At 43.5% G+C, this 22690-nt stretch overlaps 1 protein-coding gene and 1 long non-coding RNA gene across 8 annotated transcripts in view; one reads left to right on the forward strand and one right to left on the reverse strand.

Annotated features, from left to right (window-relative positions):
• The window catches only part of TERT (telomerase reverse transcriptase), a 29347-nt gene extending 18716 nt beyond the window's left edge, over positions 1-10631 (reverse strand). For all 7 annotated transcript variants that reach the window (XM_090137248.1, XM_090137247.1, XM_031589123.2 and 4 more), the window contains exons 1-4: positions 10317-10631; positions 7587-9507; positions 5406-5601; positions 1573-1762 (exon numbers count right to left, since the gene is read on the reverse strand). In XM_090137248.1, the coding sequence (XP_089993374.1) occupies positions 1573-1762; positions 5406-5601; positions 7587-9507; positions 10317-10592 (2583 nt within the window). In that variant the 5' untranslated portion in view covers positions 10593-10631. The remainder of the gene's footprint in view (positions 1-1572; positions 1763-5405; positions 5602-7586; positions 9508-10316) is intronic.
• A 40-nt stretch (positions 10632-10671) lies between these two features.
• LOC116226298 (uncharacterized) lies at positions 10672-22566 on the forward strand. The gene is made up of 4 exons (XR_016465065.1): positions 10672-12010; positions 13155-13300; positions 13518-13767; positions 16838-22566. It is a non-coding gene; the product is annotated as an uncharacterized LOC116226298 (long non-coding RNA).
• The last annotated feature ends 124 nt before the right edge of the window (positions 22567-22690 follow it).

Raw genomic sequence — 22690 nt, forward strand, 5'->3', positions numbered from 1 at the left:
AAGATGGTCTTCTTCCTACAATTTATATGCCTGGAGGAAACTGCAGAGCAGAGACATGCTGGAATATGAGACAGGTTGAAAAACTGGATCAGACCACAGGGTAGCAGGCAATGGAAGAAATAAACTGAGCAGCCACGCAAGCTGGGGAAGGAAAGAAGGGAGGGAAAAGAAAAAAAACCACAAACATTACTTCCATTAGATTGTAAGCCCCAAATTCTTGAACAAGATAATTGTTTTGGATGACGTTTTCTGTGTCTGTCCACTATCACAGAAGTTAGGTAACACTATCATTACCTTTCACGGATTTATAAAATCATTAGCATTGCTTTATGATGCTCTCCCATTTTTTGACAGATGAAGTCTTTTCATAAACAGCTGCTGCTCTTGGCTGCTTGTCAGCACTCATGAACAGGAGTCTACAGCTCCCACTTTCTAGCAAGCATATATCTTCCCTCTAAGGGCTGCACAGTGAGCTGAAGCCACTCAGCCAGCAACCATAGTTGACTTTTAATCTTCATCTTCTGGGCATTCAGGTCTGGGGTCATCCTTTATCCCAATTTGTTACAGGAGCAACAGAACCTTTTAAAGCACTGCAGCTATTCTTGGATTAACTGTGGGCATACTCTGACAGTATGACACAAAGACTAGATGAAAGTAACACTTCAGAACAGCTTTTCCTTCGTGTCTTTAAATACAGAATGGGATTACACACTGAACCATCAGCATTCAGAAACTGTTGAACTCTCACCCATATGGAGAGCGTTTCATCTTGTGCTCTAAATGGGACTCAGCCTTAAGGAAAAAGAATCAATTTAGTCATGGGAGATGCGAAACTGTGCTTCCACTAAATTTTGCAGTTAACTCTGGCTTGTTAAATGGATTATTGTATACACTCTTGTGTTAAACCTTTGTTCCCACACAGTAGTCATTCCCATTTTACTTCCTATTTCCTTACTATGCTTGATCCAGCTTCCTCATCCTTTTTAGGCCTTCCACTGCAACATATATGGCTCACCATGGTTTGGCCTGCTAACTTGTCAAGATCCCCTGGGCTGACCTGGCACAACAGCCAACTAGTCCAACAATGCACTCAATCAGTATTCAGGTAAATCCCAGCAGGAGAGACTCATCTGTCCCTAACCCTCTGGTGTGCCAAACAAATACAACATTAGTTCTGAACACTGAGTACTTAGTGTCTTTGACTCTTCTGTTCCTACCCCTATGGGTGGCTGTGTCCACCACAGTCAGACTCAATAAGCAAGCCTGAGGGAAACAGACGGAAAGAGGAGAGAAAGCAAACATGCTTACCCAACAGCCTGTGCTATTTTGTTAGACTAATATCACTAAGACAGGCTTACAAGCAGAAGTATGTAGTTCTGGAACTACAGGCTAATGATGAGCACTGGGAAGGGAGAAGTTAAGCTAAGTTGCAAAGAGTACATGCATTCAGTCCTTTTGATTTTAATGTTTCAGTTCACCACTTTAAAACTAGTTAAGTGAGTGAGGTTTTTTAGTTAACGTAAAACAGCTGCCTCCATCAGACTGACATAAAACAAAAAGGAAAATAAAAACCTTCTTTTCTCTGCTTTCCTTGCTGAGTTTCTGTCCTTCAACAACACGGCTTAGTCTTACTACGGGTCTTAAACCATTGATTTTAGGAATGAACCGAAGCCTTGATGCAATAGGAAAATACTTTTTCTGACGGATCACTTCCACCTCCTCTGAAGATAAAGCACGTAGATGTACCTTGGCAAAATGGTTTCTAAAATACAAATACATATTGAACGTAAGCAACAGGAAATGCAATAAATTAAAGTATTTCACTCTTAATGTAACTGAACCCAGATAATACACTAAAGAGATAACTACAAATACTAATCTCTACAGAACCTGGTATGAAATGGGAATTTCAGAATAATTCCATATATCAATGTATACCAATAACAACATAATACATTAATAAAAGAGCATATATGACGTAAACTAATGTAATGAAAAAGATCTAAATTAACACAAAAATTTAATCGCAGAGCAGCTAAGTATATTTGAACATTATGTTGTTTTTTGTTTTTTTTTAAATTCAACATTTTTCATGGTTTCAGAAACTTGAAAGATATAAAGAAAGAACAGGATTTTCTGAAAACTGTATGAAGACAGGCCCAGGGAAGGACATACACAGTGTAACGGGCTGTTGTACTTTCAACATTTAGGGCAGAATCACAAAGAATCACAGAATGGCCCGGGTTGGAAGGGACCTTAAGGATCATAAACCTTAATAGGTGGCAGCTACCACATATTAAAAGTTACAACACAGAAAACAAAAGGACAATTAAGCATCCAGTAGCATAATTCAAAATAATCAGGCTGATAAGCAGTAGTCAGTGAAAGTAAATAGCAGAAAATAATAAAGAATGGAAGACTCTTAAATGACAGTCTGGGAAACATGCTTCCCCCACACAAACACCTTTCCAGATTTACAATTCAGTGCAGCTCTGCCCAAATTAATACTAGCCCATGCAATGAGGTAGGAAAAGACCTCGCTTTTACTTAAGATGGTGAAGGTGCACTAGCTGCAACATAAAGGAGCTGGGTCACTGTCCTACACTGCTTATATTGTTCAGAAGGAAAAAAAAAAAAAAAAAAAAAAGACTGTTGTTCATTCTTCCCTGGGAAGTAAAATGAGAGAGTTCAAACCCCTGAAGAACAAAGGCTGCAAATCTACATTTGCATTCAGATTTTGATGTCCCAAACAAGCCATCAAGCTGGTTTAGCAAAAGGAAACCATGGTATAACATAAGGCAGGTGGATGGATGAAAGACAAGGTCAGCATGCTCTACAAGATCTCTGAAAAGTCAAGCAAGCAGACAAGACTCAAAAATATTTCTCTTGTGTATACCAGCACAATTCAATAAGCCAGTGATCCAGCTGTACCAAATCTGAGGGCGCAGGTGATACAATGCATGCCTGGGCCAGCAAGTCTGGCGTTTTGAAGATTTATATTCAAGATTGGAATTAAATTTCCACAGTTCAGCTGATGGGGCAGATCATGTTTTCATAGCTAGAGATCACTGCTATTTACTACGACTTAACTTCTTTCCTACACCTACAGAACATCACATAGGTACTGTATGCATTAGCTGAATACCAAGATAAAATGAAGAACTCCAGTTCATCAGAAACAACCAAATAATCAAATCTCCATTGCTCTGAAGTTCACATTTCTGGCACTGGATGGAAGAAAAAAACCAACAACAAAAACTACCAACATACCAATTTTAAAACATGACTTCTTCTAAAAGCGGAGATAAAGGCACCTTGTCAGCATATCTTCATCATTACTCCCTGCCCAGTTGTGGAATTTGATGTCATTTTGCCTGAAGCAACACTCCCTGATTATTTCATGGTATTTGTAGCAGTGCTGCTGATTTTGAACATGCACTAATCTAGTGGCCTTCGAACCATCCTACCTTCATTCATACTCACAGTGCTGTGACACAGTGGACCTGGTAGGAATCTGAGTACAAGGTCCGCCAATCAGTCCCCATGAAAACAGATGCTGTCACTGTGATAAGGTATACATCATTAAAAAAAAAAAAAAGACCCTGCACTATATGGGCCAGGTAACTTGAAGCAACAGTATCATGAAATACTGCTTTCTTTCCTTCAAAAAGAAAAAAAAAATTAATAAATATTGTTTTTCAGTTGGGGGTATGAAGTTTGGTTTAACTTCAAAAATCTACAGAAAGTTGCTTACATGCAAAATGTCTACCAAACTTGATCAAGAATTTGTTTTCTCAGCATTCAAGTCCCCTGTCAGGTCTGGTGCCTGTATCCTTGAGTTGGATTCTGCACAGGAAGATTTACTCACATGTACAGTAGTACAAGATAGGGATTTTCTCCCTAAGGACAATTCATGGCAAACTAATGAATAAAGCCCTGCTCTGCTCTGCTCAGACAGTTTCATCCATCTTCTCTTCCCCAAAGTCCACATCAGGGACTATGCTGGCTGTAAACACTTTCTTGAGAGCCAGCTCACAGCAATCAACAAGAGCAGCTTCATCTGGAGAGGAGGAAGAACCAGGGCAGCCACAAAATAACCATCAGGGCAGCAATAGAGGCCATCTGATACTGTTCACCCAGGGAAGGAATAGGCAGCTCAATATACTGAATATGTTGCCTGAGAAAGAGGGGATGGTGCCCTGAGAGCCTAGAAATGCCAACCCCAAACAGCTGTTTCTCAGCATCTCTAATTCCCTGTTTCTCTCTTTCCACATGAAATGGGCATCTTGCCACCTGCATGAATGCAGTAAATTGGATTAGGAAGAGACCTCACGTTACACAGCACATTCCAGAAAGCAGTGCTGAATGCTGTCTGCAGTATATTGAAGGTTCATATAGCCCCATACATGCCCCTGTCCTTACAGCACACAGTTGGCTGTGAAGTACACAACAGTACTTTCCTGAGGTGCTGCTCCAGCTGACAGCAATCTGCATTTCAGGGCCATCCTGAAGCCAAAGTTGGAAACACTTGGAGAAGAGATAGGAAGAAACAGGATCAGCACAGATTAGGGTCCTTTGTGCTCAGAGCTTTATGAGAGAAATTGGTGACAGGGAAGAAATGGCTAAAACCAAAGCCACTTGGCTTCTTTTAATCATACACCCCATTAAAAAGAGCTTTGTATCTATTATGTAAAATTCAGACTTGATGATACTTTATGCATACACTCTAAAAATAAGTTAGCCTTTGGAGTACATTAAAACTACAGAAAATACTCAAACACTGACACAGCTTGAAGACAAGAAAGTATACCATGCTGAAAACTATTCTGCTACTACTGTTTAAAATGCTTATTCTGGGCTGCAGTTGCAAACAGGACCAGGGCCCCGTTAAGTGCTAACACACATGGAAGAGAGCTGCACAGGAGAAATGCCAGTGGTACCATCAGAGAGCACGGAGGGCATAAAAGAATAAAAAACAAACAAACAAACAAACAAAAACAAAGAAGAAGAAATCACATAGAAAATTGGAGATCAACAGACATCCAGAAATTCAAAAAGATGTTTTTGACTTGAAGCAGTTAAAGAAAATTCTGCCACTGTGAATCACTAATCATTAAAAGGTTTAAAAATGTGACCGATCAAACCAAAATCCTCCTCACAATGGATATTATTGCAAAGGTTTCTGTTCTCCTATCAAAGAAATAAAAATTTGAATAGGCTCTCCCACATCAAATACATATGAACTTAGAAGCCATACGCACCACTACCACAGGTTGACTTCCTCTTGGAAAATTAAGCACACAAAAGGAAGATAAAGGGGCAATAGATGAAAGCAGAATTATAACTTCACATTAGAAAACGTGAGATTTCCACATATTTTAGTCATGTTTGATTAGTTATGTTACCTAATTCCAATGTTCTGTAACTTGCCCCAGATAAACTTTCGGTAGTAGAAAAGCATGTTTTTCTGGAACATGGTCTCGGTGATATAGAAAAATGATTTGAGCAACTCGATAACATAGGAATCCATCAGCCAGTACAGGAATTTTGCCAAAATTTCTTCACGGTAACAATGTTCATAGGCAGGAACAGAATGATTACCTTCAATAAATAATTCAAATGTAGTTAATGTAGTCATAGTAAAGATCAACTTTCCGTATGAGTAAAAAACAGAAACAAACTAACTAAACAGAGCAACCCATACATACAATCTCTTCTTAGCATGAGGTCAAAGAAAAGGGAAAAAAAAACCCAAACAAATAATTCCACAGATGCAGCTCAAAATTTTCATTATTACTAGGCAATTATAAATCGTTGCAACTTTCCAATAACATGTTTCTAATTAAAGTAGAATTTAGCAAAATACAGCTGGATTATTTAAAGAGTCTACAAAAACGTTTGTTAGATTAGCTGCTCAACACAAATCACAGTTGTTGCACAAACTCTGACACAAGAGATGAAGTTTTAAACTGAAACTTATAAAATGGAAATCAGTTGCTAGTTCTCTACCCTGCCTGCGTTGTGTGCTCTTTGGGGCAGAGACACTTTCATGTCTAAAAAAAATACTGCCATAAAGAGATAAAAGGATTCACTTCAATAAAAGCTAGAGAACATCACTGAGCTGTGAGACGATTCTTTAAGTGAAGAATTGTAATATGCAGGCCACCAGATACACTGATTAAATCAGCACATTAAGTAGCTGTCCTGGAACAAGATGATTAGTTTTTGACATTTTGACATCATATGTCAATTTCCAGAATTGTAGTCATGATTTACAAGAAACCACTGCTACTTCTTTTGGGGAGAAAAACACCTACAGTGCAGCAAAGCGATTAAATGCAAGTTTAAACTTCAGGCACAAGGGATTAGTTTTAGAGAAAATGAAATTAAGTTGACGTGTTGCTTTTCCTGGATTCAGGCTATTATTCTTTTCAGAAGTAAGACATAACAAGATACACACCAAATGTGTTTTTACAGTAAAAACCCTTTGAAATATTTAATTCTTCAATATTTTTAAAACTATGGCTTTGAGCCAAAGCTTTTAAATGATTAATCAGTATATTTGCTAGAATTAACAGTTCTTATGGAAGTGTACCTCCCCTATTTTTGACATCAGATCTCAATTATCAGACCACCTACTTTCCTCCTACGCTGCAGGGAACCTGTAGTAATTTCAGAACCCTACTGCCCCTTTTAAAAAGGAATGCCATTTTCAACTCACATTACTGTAGGATCCAAGTATATTACTCGGTAAGAATGCTGCAAGCATATTGGTTATAGTATATTCCATATTCTGTAGGTGGAGAATGGAATCACAGAACAATTACAACATGTGAGATTCTACGGCAGTTAACCACAGAACCACAGGTTCAGCTTAGAATGCTGCCCAATGGCAATGCCTTTAGAGAGGCTACTTCAGAGAAGTAAGATTTGCCTCTCTTCACCTGAGAAGAACACTGACAAGAGGGATTCCCACAGAATTCAGAGCTATTAGCTGGCTGTCCTGCCAGCTGGGATGACCTCTGCACCACCACTCACCCAGCCCCAAATCCTGCTCAGTAAGGATCTCACATTCCCAAAGAAGAGCTCTAGAAAGGTAATGGATGGAGGGCAGCCCTTGTATTGCACAGATCTCTTACTCATGTCTTTTTCACAGGGTAGATGTGAGGGGGGAAAAATCCCATGGAATGACTGCATACACATGTCCTGATTTGGCTTTAGTTCCTTCTGATGGTTTATGGCAACCCAAAAGACTACACTTATTCCTTATGTGCTTTGGTCAAAGATATTAGCAATATGAGGAACAAGAGCAGAAGGGAACGTGTTTTGTTGGCCTGGGTCCTGAGTTCAAGTTTCTGCATAAAACCTTAATCCCATTAAACAAAAAAGGTGTCAATAAAGATGCACAGAGGAAGAGAGATCTAAGAACTCTCCCCAACATTGATTACAACCACTACCATGTTTCCTCTCTCAACTCCTGTTACCAATAAACCACCAACTCCAAACCCATATTGAATGCCCTTCTCTCCCCTCCTTAAGCCTGACCACCACCCATCTTGACCCCCTTGGTTTTGCAATACAAGTACCTTTGGCCAGACGAAGCCATACACAGTCATTCACTCTCATCTTCCACATCAGCTGCTGCAATGAAAGCTTAGCATACTTCCCCATGGAAATGAATGCTTTCACGTTTTTAAAGAACCGGCATTTGTTATGGCTTGAACCCCACAGCTCAGCAGGAATCACCCGCTCCAGGCACTCTCTCACAAAGCCATACACCTGCCAGTGGCTGCTGTGCTGCCTGAGCAGCTCCCTGAGGAGCGGATCACTCCCCTCTGCAGGGTGCTGCTCCTCTCTCTCTGTCTGCCCACACACCGGCACTGAGGGAGGAGTGTGGAAGCTGTACGGTGCAGTACCCTTAGTGGACTCTTCCCCATGTTCTGTGTGCTTGTGAACCTTTGCTTCCCCAGGCAGAACTGCCTGCAAGGTCAGCTCCGTTTTTTTCAAACATGCTTCAGAAAGCAAAACAGGGCAATTTTTTCTCAAGAAAACTAAATAAGGGCACTTCTCGTGGTTTTTTAACAGCTTCTGAAATATCTCTCTCATTTGCCAGTAGCGTTTGGGCAACCTCTTCTTTCTCCACTTTTGCTGTGTTAGGCTTTGGTTCTGCTTTTCCTTTAACGGGTTTTGGCTTAAGAATATAGTTTCTATAAGCTGCCTTCCACCTGCCTGACAACCCTGCAGGCGGCTCAGTATGAATGATTTAGGAAAATATTCTTGGTAACTACGGGAATACAGAAGAAATTTCTTCTCAAAGTACACTGCAGAGCGCAAGAATGTATTTGGTAACTGCTTTGCCAAATGAGTTGGGGGATTTTCCTGTTTTCTGTCCCCCGAAGAAGCACCTTCCATTGGTTCAGTTTGTACAGAATTCAACCCATGTTTATGGGTTGGATTTATATGCCTCTCTATACCCCTTCTATTGGGTTTACGGATTGGGTTTATATACATCTCTATGCTCCTTCTATTGGATTCTGCTCGTTTTTCTGCATGGGTCTTTATATGTTTGTTACCCTGAACTCCTCTTGGAAAAGAGCTTTTGTCTGCCACAGGCCTCTTCCTAGGGTGAGATCTGTGAACTACAGAAGGACCAGACATCTCACTGTTACTTCTTTCAGAAACGTAACGTTCTTTAATAAGACCTACAGCACGTGGTGCTACATGCCAAACTCCATGCCTCTGGGAGCTACTTTGATTTACATCAGGAACGATTCTACAAGCCTGTTCCTCTATCTCTTTCTCCATTACTTTCACTCTCTTAGCTGCGATTTCAACCTGTTCTCCATCACGCTTCCTTTTTAAAGACGGTGCTCTCATTGGCAAACATAAACTGGAGCGGCTCTGTTTTTCCAGATGTGCAGTAACTGTGCTGATCCACCTGCCTGCTTGAAAGTTCACTTTTGCAGAAGACTGGTAACCAGACTTTGGGCTTTGTATCCTACGGGTCCTTCTTTTTCTCCTGCTGGAGACACGACCTTGATGTCTTGGCCTGCATTTCCACCACTGTGACTTGGAAAGATAGTGCCTGTGAAACACAAGCCTTTTTCGCACATAGTCAAGCAAGCTATTATGTTTAAACCTTGAGTACCGTTGTCTAACAAACCCTGGGGATGGCCCTATGTTACGCGAAATAAGTTCATAAATTGGTTGCCCGCAGACCTGGTAACAGTTACTTGGGGGAACCAGCATGAAGAGCGCACAGTGCTCCAGCAGGTACATCATCACGTCGTCCCCTATTCTGCTCAGCAGTATCTCCCAGAGGCCACTGATGCGAATCGTTTCTGTTACAGTATTGGGCAGATAGCTGTATATGCACGAAGACGGCAAAATCCTGAAGTGACAACTGTTTTCATCCACCAAGGAGTATCCATACGCAAGGATGTTCTTCTTTTTCTTTTCACACAGTCTCTGAACGATTCTTGTAATGACTTCGCTCTGACTGGATAACTGAACAAAGACAGAAAGAAGGAAAATTGGTTTTTTTAATCAACAGCTCTTCCACAAATAACACGAGGCCTAAAGAAGCAGACACGCCAGCTACACCCAGACCTAGACTTCAGCCTTACGTTACGCCTTTACGAAGCAGTATAACCATTCACAAGTGCTACGCCAGACTTGCGTGCGCACTGCAAGATGTTTACATTCAGCAACCTGAGCCGCCTGCCTTACGGAAGCCTGTTCGGTGCTGCCCTTTTGATCCCGCTCCTTGTGCCCAGGAAGCGCTCCATGCCTCTCCTCCCCACCCCGACTCCCAGCTCAGGGCCTCCAGGTCACCGTGCCCCAGAAGGCGCTGGCGCAGGCTGCGCCACAGGAGAACTCAACGTTTCTCGAGGCCTCCATTTCCTTTTGCGTAAAATCAAGGAGTTTTAACAAACTTTAAAGCCGCTCAGTAAGCTCGCACTGCTCGTTTCGCGCGGCAGCTCCGCTTTCCCCCACCCCTCTCACAGGGAAGGTGGTACTTCCCTCCCAGTCGCTCTAACCAGCGACGCTCGCTCGTCGCACCAGACGAGCCCCCGAGCCCCAGACATGCAAATCTTCGACCCCACCGCCGCCCGCCCGCCCGCCTTCAGCGCTCCGCCGGCCCCCTCTAGGGACGCGACCGGGGTGGTCCGGACGGGGCAGCGGGCGGAGGGGCGGCCACGAGGGGAGCGGCGCGCGCAAGCACGCAGGGCAGGAAGAGCCCCGCAGCCCCGGCGCTGCCCCCGGGGCCGACCCCGCGCGCGGGGCACCGCCCGGGCGCTCTCCCCCCTGCCTACCTGCTGGAAGCAGATGGGCCGGGGGATGGCGCGAGCCCCGCGGGGGACGCACACCACGCACTGCGACACGAAGGTCCGGTAGCACTGCGCGTCGTCGCCCCGCAGCACCTCGACCTCCCCGGTGCCAGCCTCCTGCAGCCGCCGGACGAAGGCCTCCAGCGGCGTGGCCTCGGCGTAGCAGCCCCGCAGCGCGCCCAGCACGGCGGCGAAGGGCTCCGGCCGCGCCACGTTGCGGAGCCGCCGCACGCCGACCGCGGCATCGGCCCCGCGCTCCATCCCCGCACGCAGCACCGCCGTGCAGTGGGGCTCCACGCGGCGGAGGTGAGGCTGGGCGGGGCGGGGCGGGGCGGGGCGGGCAGCCCGCTGTCCAGCTGCGCTGAGACCGGCGTGCCACGGGCTGCTGCCGCCTCACGTTGCGCCAGGGGAGGCTCAGGTTGGATTTAGGAACAATTTCTTCTCGGTGAGGCACTGGCACAGGGGAGCCACCATCACGGGGCGTGTTCAAGAAACGCGTGGATGTGGCAGTGAGGTTAGCGGGCATGGTGGGGAACGGAATGGCAGCTGGAGTGGGTGATCTTAGGGGGCTTTTCCAAGTGTAATGATTCCGTGATTCTGTGGTAAGTTTGCGTTACCGCTCTTGCTTTGTCCCTGTGGAGACCTCAAGACTCCACACTGATGCGTGCAGCTGACCGAGCGTCAGAGATGGGCGCGGGAATGTGAGAGCTGTGTGGTGCCGGTGGGGGGCAGCGGGCTGTGGTTAAACATGTGTGTGCACCCCTTACGGCTTGCCTGGGCCACGCCGACTGAAGAGGATTTGTCCTGGGCTGCGTGTAAAATACATAGACGTCGCTCCAAAAGTAATGCCTCCCAATTCATTCCTGTGAAAACTACAGCCTGCATGCTGCGCTCGTAAAAACTTGCACCGACGGAGGTGACCCACTGTCACCACAGCTGAAATGCAGCACCCACTGCCTCACTGTGTTCACGTCCACCGTGTGATCTCCATAAACCATGGATGTCAGTGGGCGCCATTTTTTCCACCTAGAGGAATTCAGTTCCATACCTTTGCTTCGTGTGCATTTCCATCCCAGACAGCATTGTGTCAGGCTGCCTCTCAGCTGCCATCTGTCACATGGCAACAAAATGTAACAATATTGGCAGTAAGGTTCAACCTTTACTGCCATACCACCATCATCCACCTCTAATGTTGTGCGGTTGCAATTCATAGTTAGCTTTCAAGGAGTTCATCCGAGGTTTTTATGACATTTTACTCTTCCTGTGCTTCATCATTAAAAATAGTTGTTCACAAATGTATGTACTGCCAAAAAGCAATGACATGAATAAGGTGTGATTGTGAACCTTTTCCTAACCCTCACACTGACCTGACCCTCCTTTGACAGAGCTCCATGCTGTTCCTTTCTTTGGTCCCATCACTGTCACCAGAGGGAAGAGCTCAGCACGGCCCTTCTGCTTCCCTCATGAGGAAGCTGTAGGCCCACCACTAGGTCTCCTCTCAGTATTCTCTTCTCTTTGACTGAACAAACCAAGCAACCTCAGCAGCTCTTCATACCACTTGACCTCCAGACCCTTCATCACTGAATATTGCTGCTTTTTACTAATGTAGATTTCTAATGGAAGAAATCCGGAAGAATCCCATCTGAAGAATCCCTTTTTGGATGAGGACTTGATATAAGGTCAGTATTAAAGAAGAGTACTTGTAGAAAAGGTTATGATGGAGATGAGCTGAATAAACCTTGAAGGTAAATGATTGGCCCTGTGGCTTTCATTAACCTCAAAAATTAAGGAGCTTAATTGCATAAGGTAGTGTGTAATGTCCTACTCAAATCTTTCCTTAGTATCTGAAGGCTTTATGGTAACAACATTGACACCAGACTTTAAAAGAGATTGCAGCGGAGTTTTGGGAAATTGCAGGTCTCTAAGCCTGGTGTTTGTTCCAGGAAACTTGTTAGAAATAACAGAATTTAAGATTCGTACATACTGGAACAAAGGTCAGTTGCAATAGTCAATATTGCTACTGCAAGAGGAAATCCTGTTTTGCAAAACTCCTGGAGTTCTGTGAAAGGTTGAGAAGACATGAAAATTACAGTAATCTGATTGATTGTTGTGTTCTGTTTGAAATTCCTAAAACCCTTGTAAGTAAATGTTATAAACAGGGAAAAAAAAAACCAACAACATTAAAAAGGAGAGAGGTGTTACGGATATATTATTGGTTAGAACATAAGGCATAGGTAGGGATAAATGGTCAGTTCTTTCAGTTGAGGAAAATTACCACTAAGGTTCTATGATAGTCAGCAGTGTAACTTTGATAAGAGATCCAGAAGTATTGTATAAAAGCAGTTAGTGGCAAGATTTGTCAATGGGATGAAATTATTCAAAGTATCAAGAACTTAAGCAGACTAGAAAATTGTATTAGAAACTACAAGACTGAGTGACTGAACAGTTACATGACAGATGAAAATAAATGCTGGTAAATCAAGTATGGCATAGAGATTAAACACATTTCCAAGTGAGATCCTGTGGTTACATGAAGCAGGTCAGCCCTACATTCAGTGGCAGTCAGGAAAGGAAATCAAATGTTGGGAATGATGACATCATTATGCCATTGTGTAAATTCTTGGCTTGCCTACATCTTGAGTGCAGTTGTGTTGTTCTGGCCTCCGTGTCTCAAAAACAATCTACTAGAATTAGAAGGAGAAGGACAATCCTATGTGGGACAGTCCTATATGAGATAACATGGTAAGTTAGAACTGGAAATGGAGATATTGCTGGGGAAGGGCAAATGTTGCATGCTTTTCCTTCAAAAACAATCTCTTCTAGGATGGAAAACAGCTCATCTCTTGACATGAGTGCAACAGAGGATTCCAGTTCTTGGTACCTCCATGGCCTTCAAGTTGCTTCATTCCTGCTTAACTACAAGTTCAACTCTGCCTGTTTCTGGAAGACTACTTTACCCCTTGACACAGGTATGTACTAGATGGGCATCCACAAAGAACAGAGAGTGATAACACTTTAAGGCTTCAGGAAGACTCAGCAGTGCTGTACCTGAGATATTGCACTGCTGCTACATACAGAAGGACAAGGGTATAGATCAGTGACTCCATTCAGAGGAGGCTAAGGTTGATGCCATTTATCTGACCTCTGGTGAGTCTGTTTCACATATATTTCTCCCTTCACCTGTAGGTTTGAAGGTGATGGCATCTTCAAGGTGTAACCCAGTGTTGTCTAACACAGCTAGATATATGGCCAACGCAAGGTTCACTTGAGAAACATTCAGGAAAAGAGGAAGAGGAGGAAGTGGTGTTGAGCCTGTCTTAACTTTGGATCAAGCTCTGATGGCAAGGGTTTAACTGAGCTTGAAAATGGCAACTTGACCCCTGGAATCCTCTTCAGCAGGCAGTGAGTTGACATAGGAGGAAGCAAGGACACGAAGGTGAGAAGGACCATCTATGAGGTCTTTGTAGTTAGAATCCTTGAAGAAGTGAATATTGATCTGTGCCTTTCAGCAGGTCTTTCTTAGTTGTAGCCCCAGTAGCAGTGCACAAGGAAGCAATGGGACTGTGGTGGTAGTGGAAGATACTCCCACAGTTGAGAATATGCTGCTTTCAGATGAATTTACAACTGCTTGTCTATAAACTCTGGCAGCAGTGAATCCATGCTGTCAAAGCTGATTGACTTGCTCATGGCAGATGATTGTAGATGTTTCTGTAGACTGAATTTTTGAGAAGACCTTTTAACTTACCTTGACTCCTTCTGTCAGTTGTTGGTGAGTCCCTGAATAGGTGATGCCTCTTGCTGATACATTCTTGGTGACAATGATTACAGCAGTGATTGCATGGGTGTAGGATAACTGCTGTGGCCAGGCTAGCAAGATGTCTTTCCTCCTTTTTCTTTTCATAGATACCACCCTGCTTTTCTGTGTTTCTACCATTGGGCTGGGGAAAGAACTCAGCAAGGAGAGGGGGAATGAAGTGTTATGGGAAAAAAGTTATTTTTTAGGAAGACAAATAAGGAAAATAATGGGAATGTAGAGTCATAGAACAGCCAAGGTTGTAAGAGAAGTATGATGTCTTTTGCACCTCTGCTGCCTAAAGCAGGGCCACCTAGAGCAGGTTGCTCAGTCGTGTGTAACAAGATTTTAAGTATCTTCAAGGATGAAGACACCACAACCTTTTGTTGGTGTTTTATCACCCTAAGAGTAAAAAGATGTTTAATTTGTGTTAACCACATCTTGTTCTGTCCCTGGCTACCACTGAGAAGAGTTTGTGTCTATCTCATTAACATTAGCTACTTGTGTACTTTAATAAGATCCCCACTGAGCCTTTCCATCTTGAGGCTACCCAGTTACCTCAACACCTCCTTATATGTCAGATGCTCCACTTCCGTAATCTTCTTAGGGCCCTTAGTGTCAGGTTCACTAGGCTCACTTCTGTATATCCATCAACTTTCCTCTGGAGAACCCACATCTGAATGAATAATGAAGTCAGGTTTTCCTCAGCAACATTTATCCTTCAAGGCACTATGCAAATATTGACTGAATTCTATTACAGATAACACGTCCATAGCCAGTTTTATCTTCCTATTTTGGTTGTTCCCTTTTACATCTGTTATGCTTGCCTTAAAAGTAATTACTATGTAGGCCAGCAGTAATTAAAACAGTACTTTAAAGAACCCATTCAGAGCTGTAATTTCTGAAAATGCTCCTATGTAAGTGTCTTGCACTCCAGTTGTGCTTTTGCTAGCAGCATTTACAGCAGCATCACCTCGAGTTATTTGGAATTACTCTTTAATTTCACACTAAAAACATGACGAGAGTCAGATATTCTGAACCAGGCTATAGCACACTCAGAGGGAGAAAAATGCTCATAGGCAAAACTTGATTTTTCCTTTGTTAATGTGAACATTCAAATGTCACACCCTCATCCCAGCATAATCTCTGTGAAGCTGAGATGTGCAGCAGAACGGGGTACAGAGATTTATAAGGTTTTATGAGACTAAGAAGAAAGGTCAACCTTGCAGCTGGGTATGAGGGAGGTTATCACAGTGCTAGAGCTTGGTTTATGCATTTCTACAGCACTGAAGGTTGGGGAAAAGCCATGAGAACATCTATTAGGACTTAAGTGTGCTTTCTGAAGTGCAGCTACGAGCAGAAGATTTCATTTCCTTTCATACAGGAGGAAGACAAACTTTACCTCTGATTATCATTGCTTTCATAATTAAGAAACTAAAAGCACAGCTGTAGTATCCCACATACAAATGAAAGAAAAAGTGATGAAAAAAATGAGAAGAAAGAGAGAGGAGTAATGTTGGCAGAGCAGTTGAATAGGCGTTTGTGCAGATTACATTCTGGTACATTTAACACATTTAACACATCATTATTAATGTGGTATCTTGCTCTGACATCCAGCAGGGTCTCTACCAGTTCTTGGGAAGAAGAGAAAAGGCAACACAATTAAAATCATTTCCTATCCAAGCTGTTACTAATCCCCACCAAAGACAAACCAAATCAAAACAATACCTTAAGGCAAACTTCATCACTTTTTCTTGAAGATTTTATGTTGTGTTGACAAAATAATATTTCTCAAGCATTAGATGAAGCACAGAAGTTCAGTGAAGAGCATTTAATTTATTCTTAATAGGGTTTTAGCCATACTATCACTCAACCACACAGGCTAAGCCATCCTGTACATATGCATGCTAGTGCTGCATCTCTCCCTAGCAACTCTTAAAAGGACACAAATTATTCTTTCTGCTGTTCCTCTGCATCCTGTAGACACTGAAAAATTTTGACATTTTCCCTTTCTTTTCCCTCCATCTCCTTTGGTTCCTACTGCAACAGTCTCTTCTTTAACATGAATGCCTTGAACTCACCACCTTTATCTCATAGGCCTTTTCATCTAAGAACTTTCCTTCCTCTCCAACAATACACAAAAACCCTATCCAAAAGTAGTTTTGATCCCTCGTGAAAATAGAAGCACTTTGTTGTGATGTAAGTCTGGTGGGCAATTAAGAACCAGAGAGCTGCTTACTCACTCCCCCTTCTGTGTTATGGGAAAGAGAATGAAGGAGCAAAAGTCAGAAAATTCAGGGATGTGATAAAGGCAGTTTAAAAATGGAAACAACAACAAAACCTAGAAAACCAAGTTATGTGAAAGGCAGTTCTCACCACTCACTGATGCCAAATCAATCCTGGCAAAGTCCCCTACAGCTTTAGCAGTGAGCATGACATCATATGGGATATCCCTTTGGTCAGCTGAGGTCAGCTGTCCTGATTCCATCCCTTCCCAAATTCTTGTGCATACCCAGCCTTCCTCTGTCTGGGCAGTGTAAGGAGCAGAAAAGGCCTTGCTTTTTTGTAAGCACTGTTCAGCATCAACTGAAATGTTCGTTACCAACTCTGTTTCCATCACAAATTTATAACATAGCATCATACAAGCTAATTATGAAGAAAATCAATTCTACCCCAGCCAAAAAATAATGCAGCTGTATTCTTCCCATTGCAGCCATCAGGATCACCACTACCACCACAGAAAGTTCCAAGAAAATGCAGACAAGCCATTTGCTACTGACTCCACCAATCTTCTCATTCAGCAGAATGATTTTATGAGAAAGGAAGTGCACAAGCTCCACCTAAAAGACCCAGCTGTATGGCTGCAGCCTCAGGCAGCTGTATTGTTGACCACAGACATTTTCTTCTTGGACCCCCTTTGAAGACAGTGGCATCAGCCCTTAGAGTGTGTCATGGTGCTACTTGGCAGAGCCCATATCTGCAGCCACATCTCATGCCATTCTATTTAGAAATGCCAGGATCTATCCCCATCCTGCATCTGTGGCCTCCAGATTGTCAGTTCACCCCATCAAAAATATACATGTGGAAATCAGAGACCTTTAGGCATAGCCAAAGGTTCTAACCTTGTCTCTTGAAGAGGCAAAGAAATACACTTTTCTCAGTGGTGTTGAAGAAATGTTACCAGACCTGGGAAAGAAATGGAATTTGGTTGCTAGAACATCTTTGTCACTTTCAGTATATGGGGAATTTTTAAATCTTACTCCCCACCCTGTATTATTATGTCTTATTCTCCACCTTATCTATTTAACAAAATATATATTCAACAGTTAACTGGAAAGAAACACACACACACACACAAAACAAACCAAAACCTAACACAGAAGAGGAGACACTAGATACTAACATGGAAGCCATGGCTTTGGTCTGCCTATTAGCTCTACTCTTGAGCTGCTTTCTGCTGGCAAAAGGAGTTCTCTGAGCCTGCCATTATATGCCGTGTGTCCCATCCTTGAATGATTCCCTTGTGGATGAAGGAAGAGGGTCAAGGAGGCAGAGGACCCTTTTCCTGTAAATGGCTCCTCCATGCCTTTTTGCTTGCCGGAGAGAAAGGCTGCCCATTGGGCACAGGGGCTGCCTTCTAGCTCCCATCCTGTGCCCTGTCCTCCAGCCCCCTTTTTACGCCATGCTGAACACCACTCCCACCATCATGGTGGCCATCACAGAATCTTACTGGTGTCACAGTAGTCACTGCTGCCCCGTACCATGTACTCGGCTCCAAGACCTCTGGTGATAAACAATTGTGGCTGATACCAAGAGAACCAGGAGCACTGATTGCCCAGTTTTACATGGGAAGAAAGAGTTTGGGTTCCCAGAACCGAAGAGGTGGTGGAGACTTGTGAAGCAGAACAAATGCAGGAGGAAAAGTACCTGTGCCCATAGAGCAATGGCCTGGCCTGGGACTACTGTTCTGCAGCCCATGAAGATGGATGCACTCCAGATGAAGAACCAATGGAAGTGGATTGACCTCCACTATAGCTGTCTTGGCATATTATTATGCCAGAGTGAGGTTACAGCAGCGGCATTGAAGGTCCAGGTGCCCAGCCCCCTATCTGCTCTGCACCCAGAATTAACTGGGAGGCCATTCATTAACATCCTGTGGGCTTGCATGCAGGATAGCCTCCTTTCCTATCCCCTGTCCTTGCCCCTTGTAAAGAGACAGCATCTCTTCTGCATGGATTCCCAAGGAAGCAGGCAAACGTGGACTCGGCTTGTTTTTTGCTGCTTCATTGTGTCTACAAGAGGTGCCCCTCAGAGAGCTGCTGTAGACCTTGAGCCCTAGAGGTGGGGTGTCTCAGCCTGAAGATGTGAATGCTACCCAACAAGTGCTGAAAGGTGAAGCCAGACCTTCCGTGGTGGTGCACAAAGAACAGCAGCAGATCAATGAAAAAAGAGAGAGCTGTTCCTTCGAAGCTAATGAAAACACTGTCCCCACAAGGGTGCCCAAACAGAAAAGGTGTCCAAATGGGTTTCACATTCTGTCCTTGGAGGCATCTGAACCTAAAAGAACAAAACTGGATGTTCACAGACATCACTGTCTCTTTTGTGTCCCTCAGGGCCATCTTCTGGCAGATGTCTTAAGACCAAGAGCTGCTCCTTGGAAATCCACCTACAGGCTCCCATTCTGGTGCTACTAATGATTCTTACAACCAGACTAGAGACTCTTCCTTAAAATGAGGGAACAAGAAGCCACAAATATGGTGGCTGCTGTTCATGTGACCAGTGGTGTGCGGATCATGAATGTGGATCCGACAGAGAACAGCGTTAGGCTCAGGCATATCAGTTGCCTGGAGAAGGATGCATGGCTAAGGCACACCAATCATCCAGTGAGTTGCAAGGGGCCCGGGTAAGTCCGTCCACCAAAGGATGAGGAATCTATGGAGGTAGATCCACCACAAGATGGAGAACTGATGGAAGTGGACCCACCTGTGAGACACATGACCATCCTCAGAGTGCCTCGGCTCTCTGCTACAAAATCAGGGCAATACAGCTGCAGGAGTAGCAGGTCAGCTTGCTGTCTGCATCAGTCTCTGCTCCCCCTATTAAATTGGACATGACAAACAATATGGACATCTTGAAGGCTTATGTTTCAGATCATCCAGCAATAAACCATTCTTTTGGTGATTGTTGATGGTTGTGTAAGCCTTTCTTTCCCATCCTCCAGCCCTCATGATGAAGTGGCATCTCTTCTTCATGGAGCCCCAAGGAGGGGAGAGGTTGGGTACTGGGAAGAGATTCTTCCCTGAGGAGGTGGTTGGGCAATGGAACAAGCGTTCCAAGGAAATGATCATGGCACTAAGCCTGCCAGAGTTCGAGAATGCTCTCAGATTTGGACAGTGGTTTCAGACATAGGGTGTAACTATTGGGTGATCCTGTGTGGGGCCAGGAGTTGGATTCGGTAATCATTGTGGATTCTTTCCAACTCTGGCTGTTCTGTGAGTCTTTGAACCTGGAGATTTCCTGTCATCCAGTATTCAGTGAAGAAGGCTGGGAAAGGAACACTTCTCTCAGTAGAAAGATACATTTGCAAACATAAGCATCTGTGGGACAGACACTACGCTGGAGCAGGGGCAGAGCAGCCATGAAGGAGTGGCAGAGATGAAGTGTTATGGACTGACTGCAGCCCCCATTCCTCATTCCCCTGCACAGCTGAGGGGGAGGAGGTAGGAGAAGGAGTATGTGTAGAAGGCATTTTTAGTTTACTTTTAGTTCTCACTGCTCCAGTTAGCAATAAGTAATAAATGACATACATCTCCTTTATGTTGTCTGTTTTGCTCATGACAGTAATTTGTGCATGATCTCCCTGTCCTTAACGAAGGAGCCTTTTTTCATTGTATTTTCTTTCTCCGTTCTTTTGAGGAGGGGGAGTGAGAGAGTAGCACGACGGAGCTTAGCTAACCATCACTGAGAAACTACCTCAGAGTTTCAGGGGGAAATTCACTTTCCATGGGTTCACTTCCTACTCATTTACTGCCTTCTGAAAGCTCACGCTGTGTTGACATGCTTCTGCTCATGCAGATGAGATTCCTAACTGCTGAAACCTTCACACAAACTCATCCCCTCTGGCAAAGATCTCTGCAGCCCTGCTGTTTGCTAATATTTAAGACATGAGCTTGATCACAGTGTCCTTACCCAGAGTTAATGTTGGAACATTCTCTCCCTTTTATAACTTTTTTTTTTTTTCTGTTCTTGTAGGGGACTTTTTGTGCACCTTTTTTTCCTTGCAACAACCCATATATGGGATGTTTTTCAAATGCTGTGTGTCATTTTAGTATCATAGAATCTGACTGAAATTTTCAATTTGACTCTAAAAAAGAGTTGGTAGTTGGCAGCTTCAGTAGAGAAAGCAGTATCCTTTCACTTCTGTGCTGAGCCTTTCACAGCTCAGCCCCACTACTGTGATGCCAGGACACAGTCTCAAGAAAGAATACCGAGCTATCTTTCACTTAGGAAAAAATCTGAACGAGACAAAAGATTCTGCTGGTAGCTGAGAGTAAGAACATGAAAGTTGGTGAAATTTTCAGCAGAATGAAGTACCTGTCTTGTCTATCAGCTAAATTAGCCTTCCGCACTCAGATACTTTTAACCAAAGGCTGTGCTCTTTTTAGAAATGCAGAGGTCAGCAAAAAAGAGCAGCTTTTCAAATATGTTGTTGCAAACTGAGAGTAGCTGTAGATGATTAACAGAAGACCCCAATCAGAATTCCTGAGATAGAAGACCAGAAAGTCTGAGAGAGAGATTTGCCTGGCACTCTCACTAGAGATACTTAGAATCAGCCATTTAAATATACAGGGTAACCAAAGAACACTTTCTTCTTTTCCCCTCTTCCATCCCTCAGAGGGATGAATGTGCTTCTATTCCCTTGTTGCAAATGACAGATGCTTCTTGAAATTTGAAACCTGCAAAACTAGAAATTGAAGAGAATAGCAGTGAAAAATACGGATACTTGCAGAGTCTTGTATCTTCAAGTTACTTTTCAAGGTGCTGTTCAGTGAAGGAGCTTGGTAGTAAGCAAAGACATCCATAATGGGTTGCTGACGCTTGCACATTCGGGTAGCTTAAGAGGATTATATGTAGCTTATATGAGGCTGCAGTGCAGTGTTTCTGCATTCCAAGGGTAATGGAGTCAAGTTCAGTGAACAGGATTGTTATTTAGATCACATGCTTCTCCAGCACTACTGTTCTGAGATCCATAAATTTAAGTCAGAGAAGGCTTCAAACAACACCAATTCCTGATTCGAGTTTTTTCTTCTACATATGATTGTGACAACTTCTAGGATGGCAGAGCTGGTGAGGATATCCAGTTCTTAAGCAATTTGTTGATGAGTTTGCTGACTTTACGACATGGAAACACTCTTTATTCCTTTCTGTTCCTACAGTCAGCACTACTCAATAGAAACACTTGTACATGATGGAGACTAAATAGCATATATAGCAAAAGATCCTATGGAGGTCAGCCCAAGCTAGGTATGTACATCTTTAAGCTTTCAGGCAATGCAGATGGGGAGTTGCAGAGCAGCAAGGAGGCAATGCTTTCTGTATAAGCTGTTGATTGGCCATTATCCCAGCTTTTAGTGTAACTCAGCACTGAGCTGGAGCTGTATCAGGCCCAGTGTTCTGAACAGACAAAAAAGCATAGCTTTGATTCTAAAGAATGTACTCAAGCCTGTCCCTACAAGGGTCTAGAGAGCCCCTACAGGCTGAGAGAGCTGGGGCTGTTCAGCCTGGAGAAGAGAAAGCACTGGGAAGATCTGAGAACAGCCTTTCAGTATCTGAAGTAGTCAGTAAGGAAGGACAGAATCTTTAGTAAGGTCTGCTGTGAAAGGATAAGGGAAATTGTATTCAAACTAAAGCAGGGAAGATTTAGACTGGATATAAGGAAGAAGTTTTTTTCTGATATGGGTAGTAAAGCACTGAAACGTTGCCCAAAGAGGTGGGGGATGCCCCATCCCTGGAGACCTTCAAGATCAGGCTGGATGGGGATCCGAGCACTCTGATCTGCTGTAGGAGCCCCTGTTCATTGCAGAGGAGATGGACTAGATGACCTTTTAAAGGTCCCTTCCAACTCAGAAGATTCTATGGCAATGGAGTATCAGGTCAGCTTTACGCTGCTCAGCACAGACTAACCTGAGATTGCTAGAGGCAATTGGTGTCTAATAAAAACATCAGAGGCCAGAAACTGAGAAGCTGGCACACACAACACCCAAAGGACCTTGCAAGAAGTTTTATGGGTACCCTATGGCAAGGCCTAAAAGGGCAGGATTCTACCAAAGAAAAGCTGCAGAGTGGAGAAGCAATCCTATTTAAAAGGTTTTCCTAATTGAGCTTTGGCAGACAATGTAAGCCAGAATTCCCATGTCAGAATATTTGTCTTTTTAACCTAAAGAATTTAGTACCCTTTGATGATAAAGGAATATTTATCAGGATGAAGAATTAGGATTAAAAAAAAAAAGACAATACAGGTTACTGCTGGACCCAGTATTAAAAAGAGCAGTAAGAAATATGGAAG

This window comes from Phasianus colchicus, chromosome 3 (genome assembly GCF_987193195.1).
Source record: "Phasianus colchicus chromosome 3, bPhaCol1.hap1.1, whole genome shotgun sequence".
Lineage (NCBI taxonomy): Eukaryota > Metazoa > Chordata > Aves > Galliformes > Phasianidae > Phasianus > Phasianus colchicus.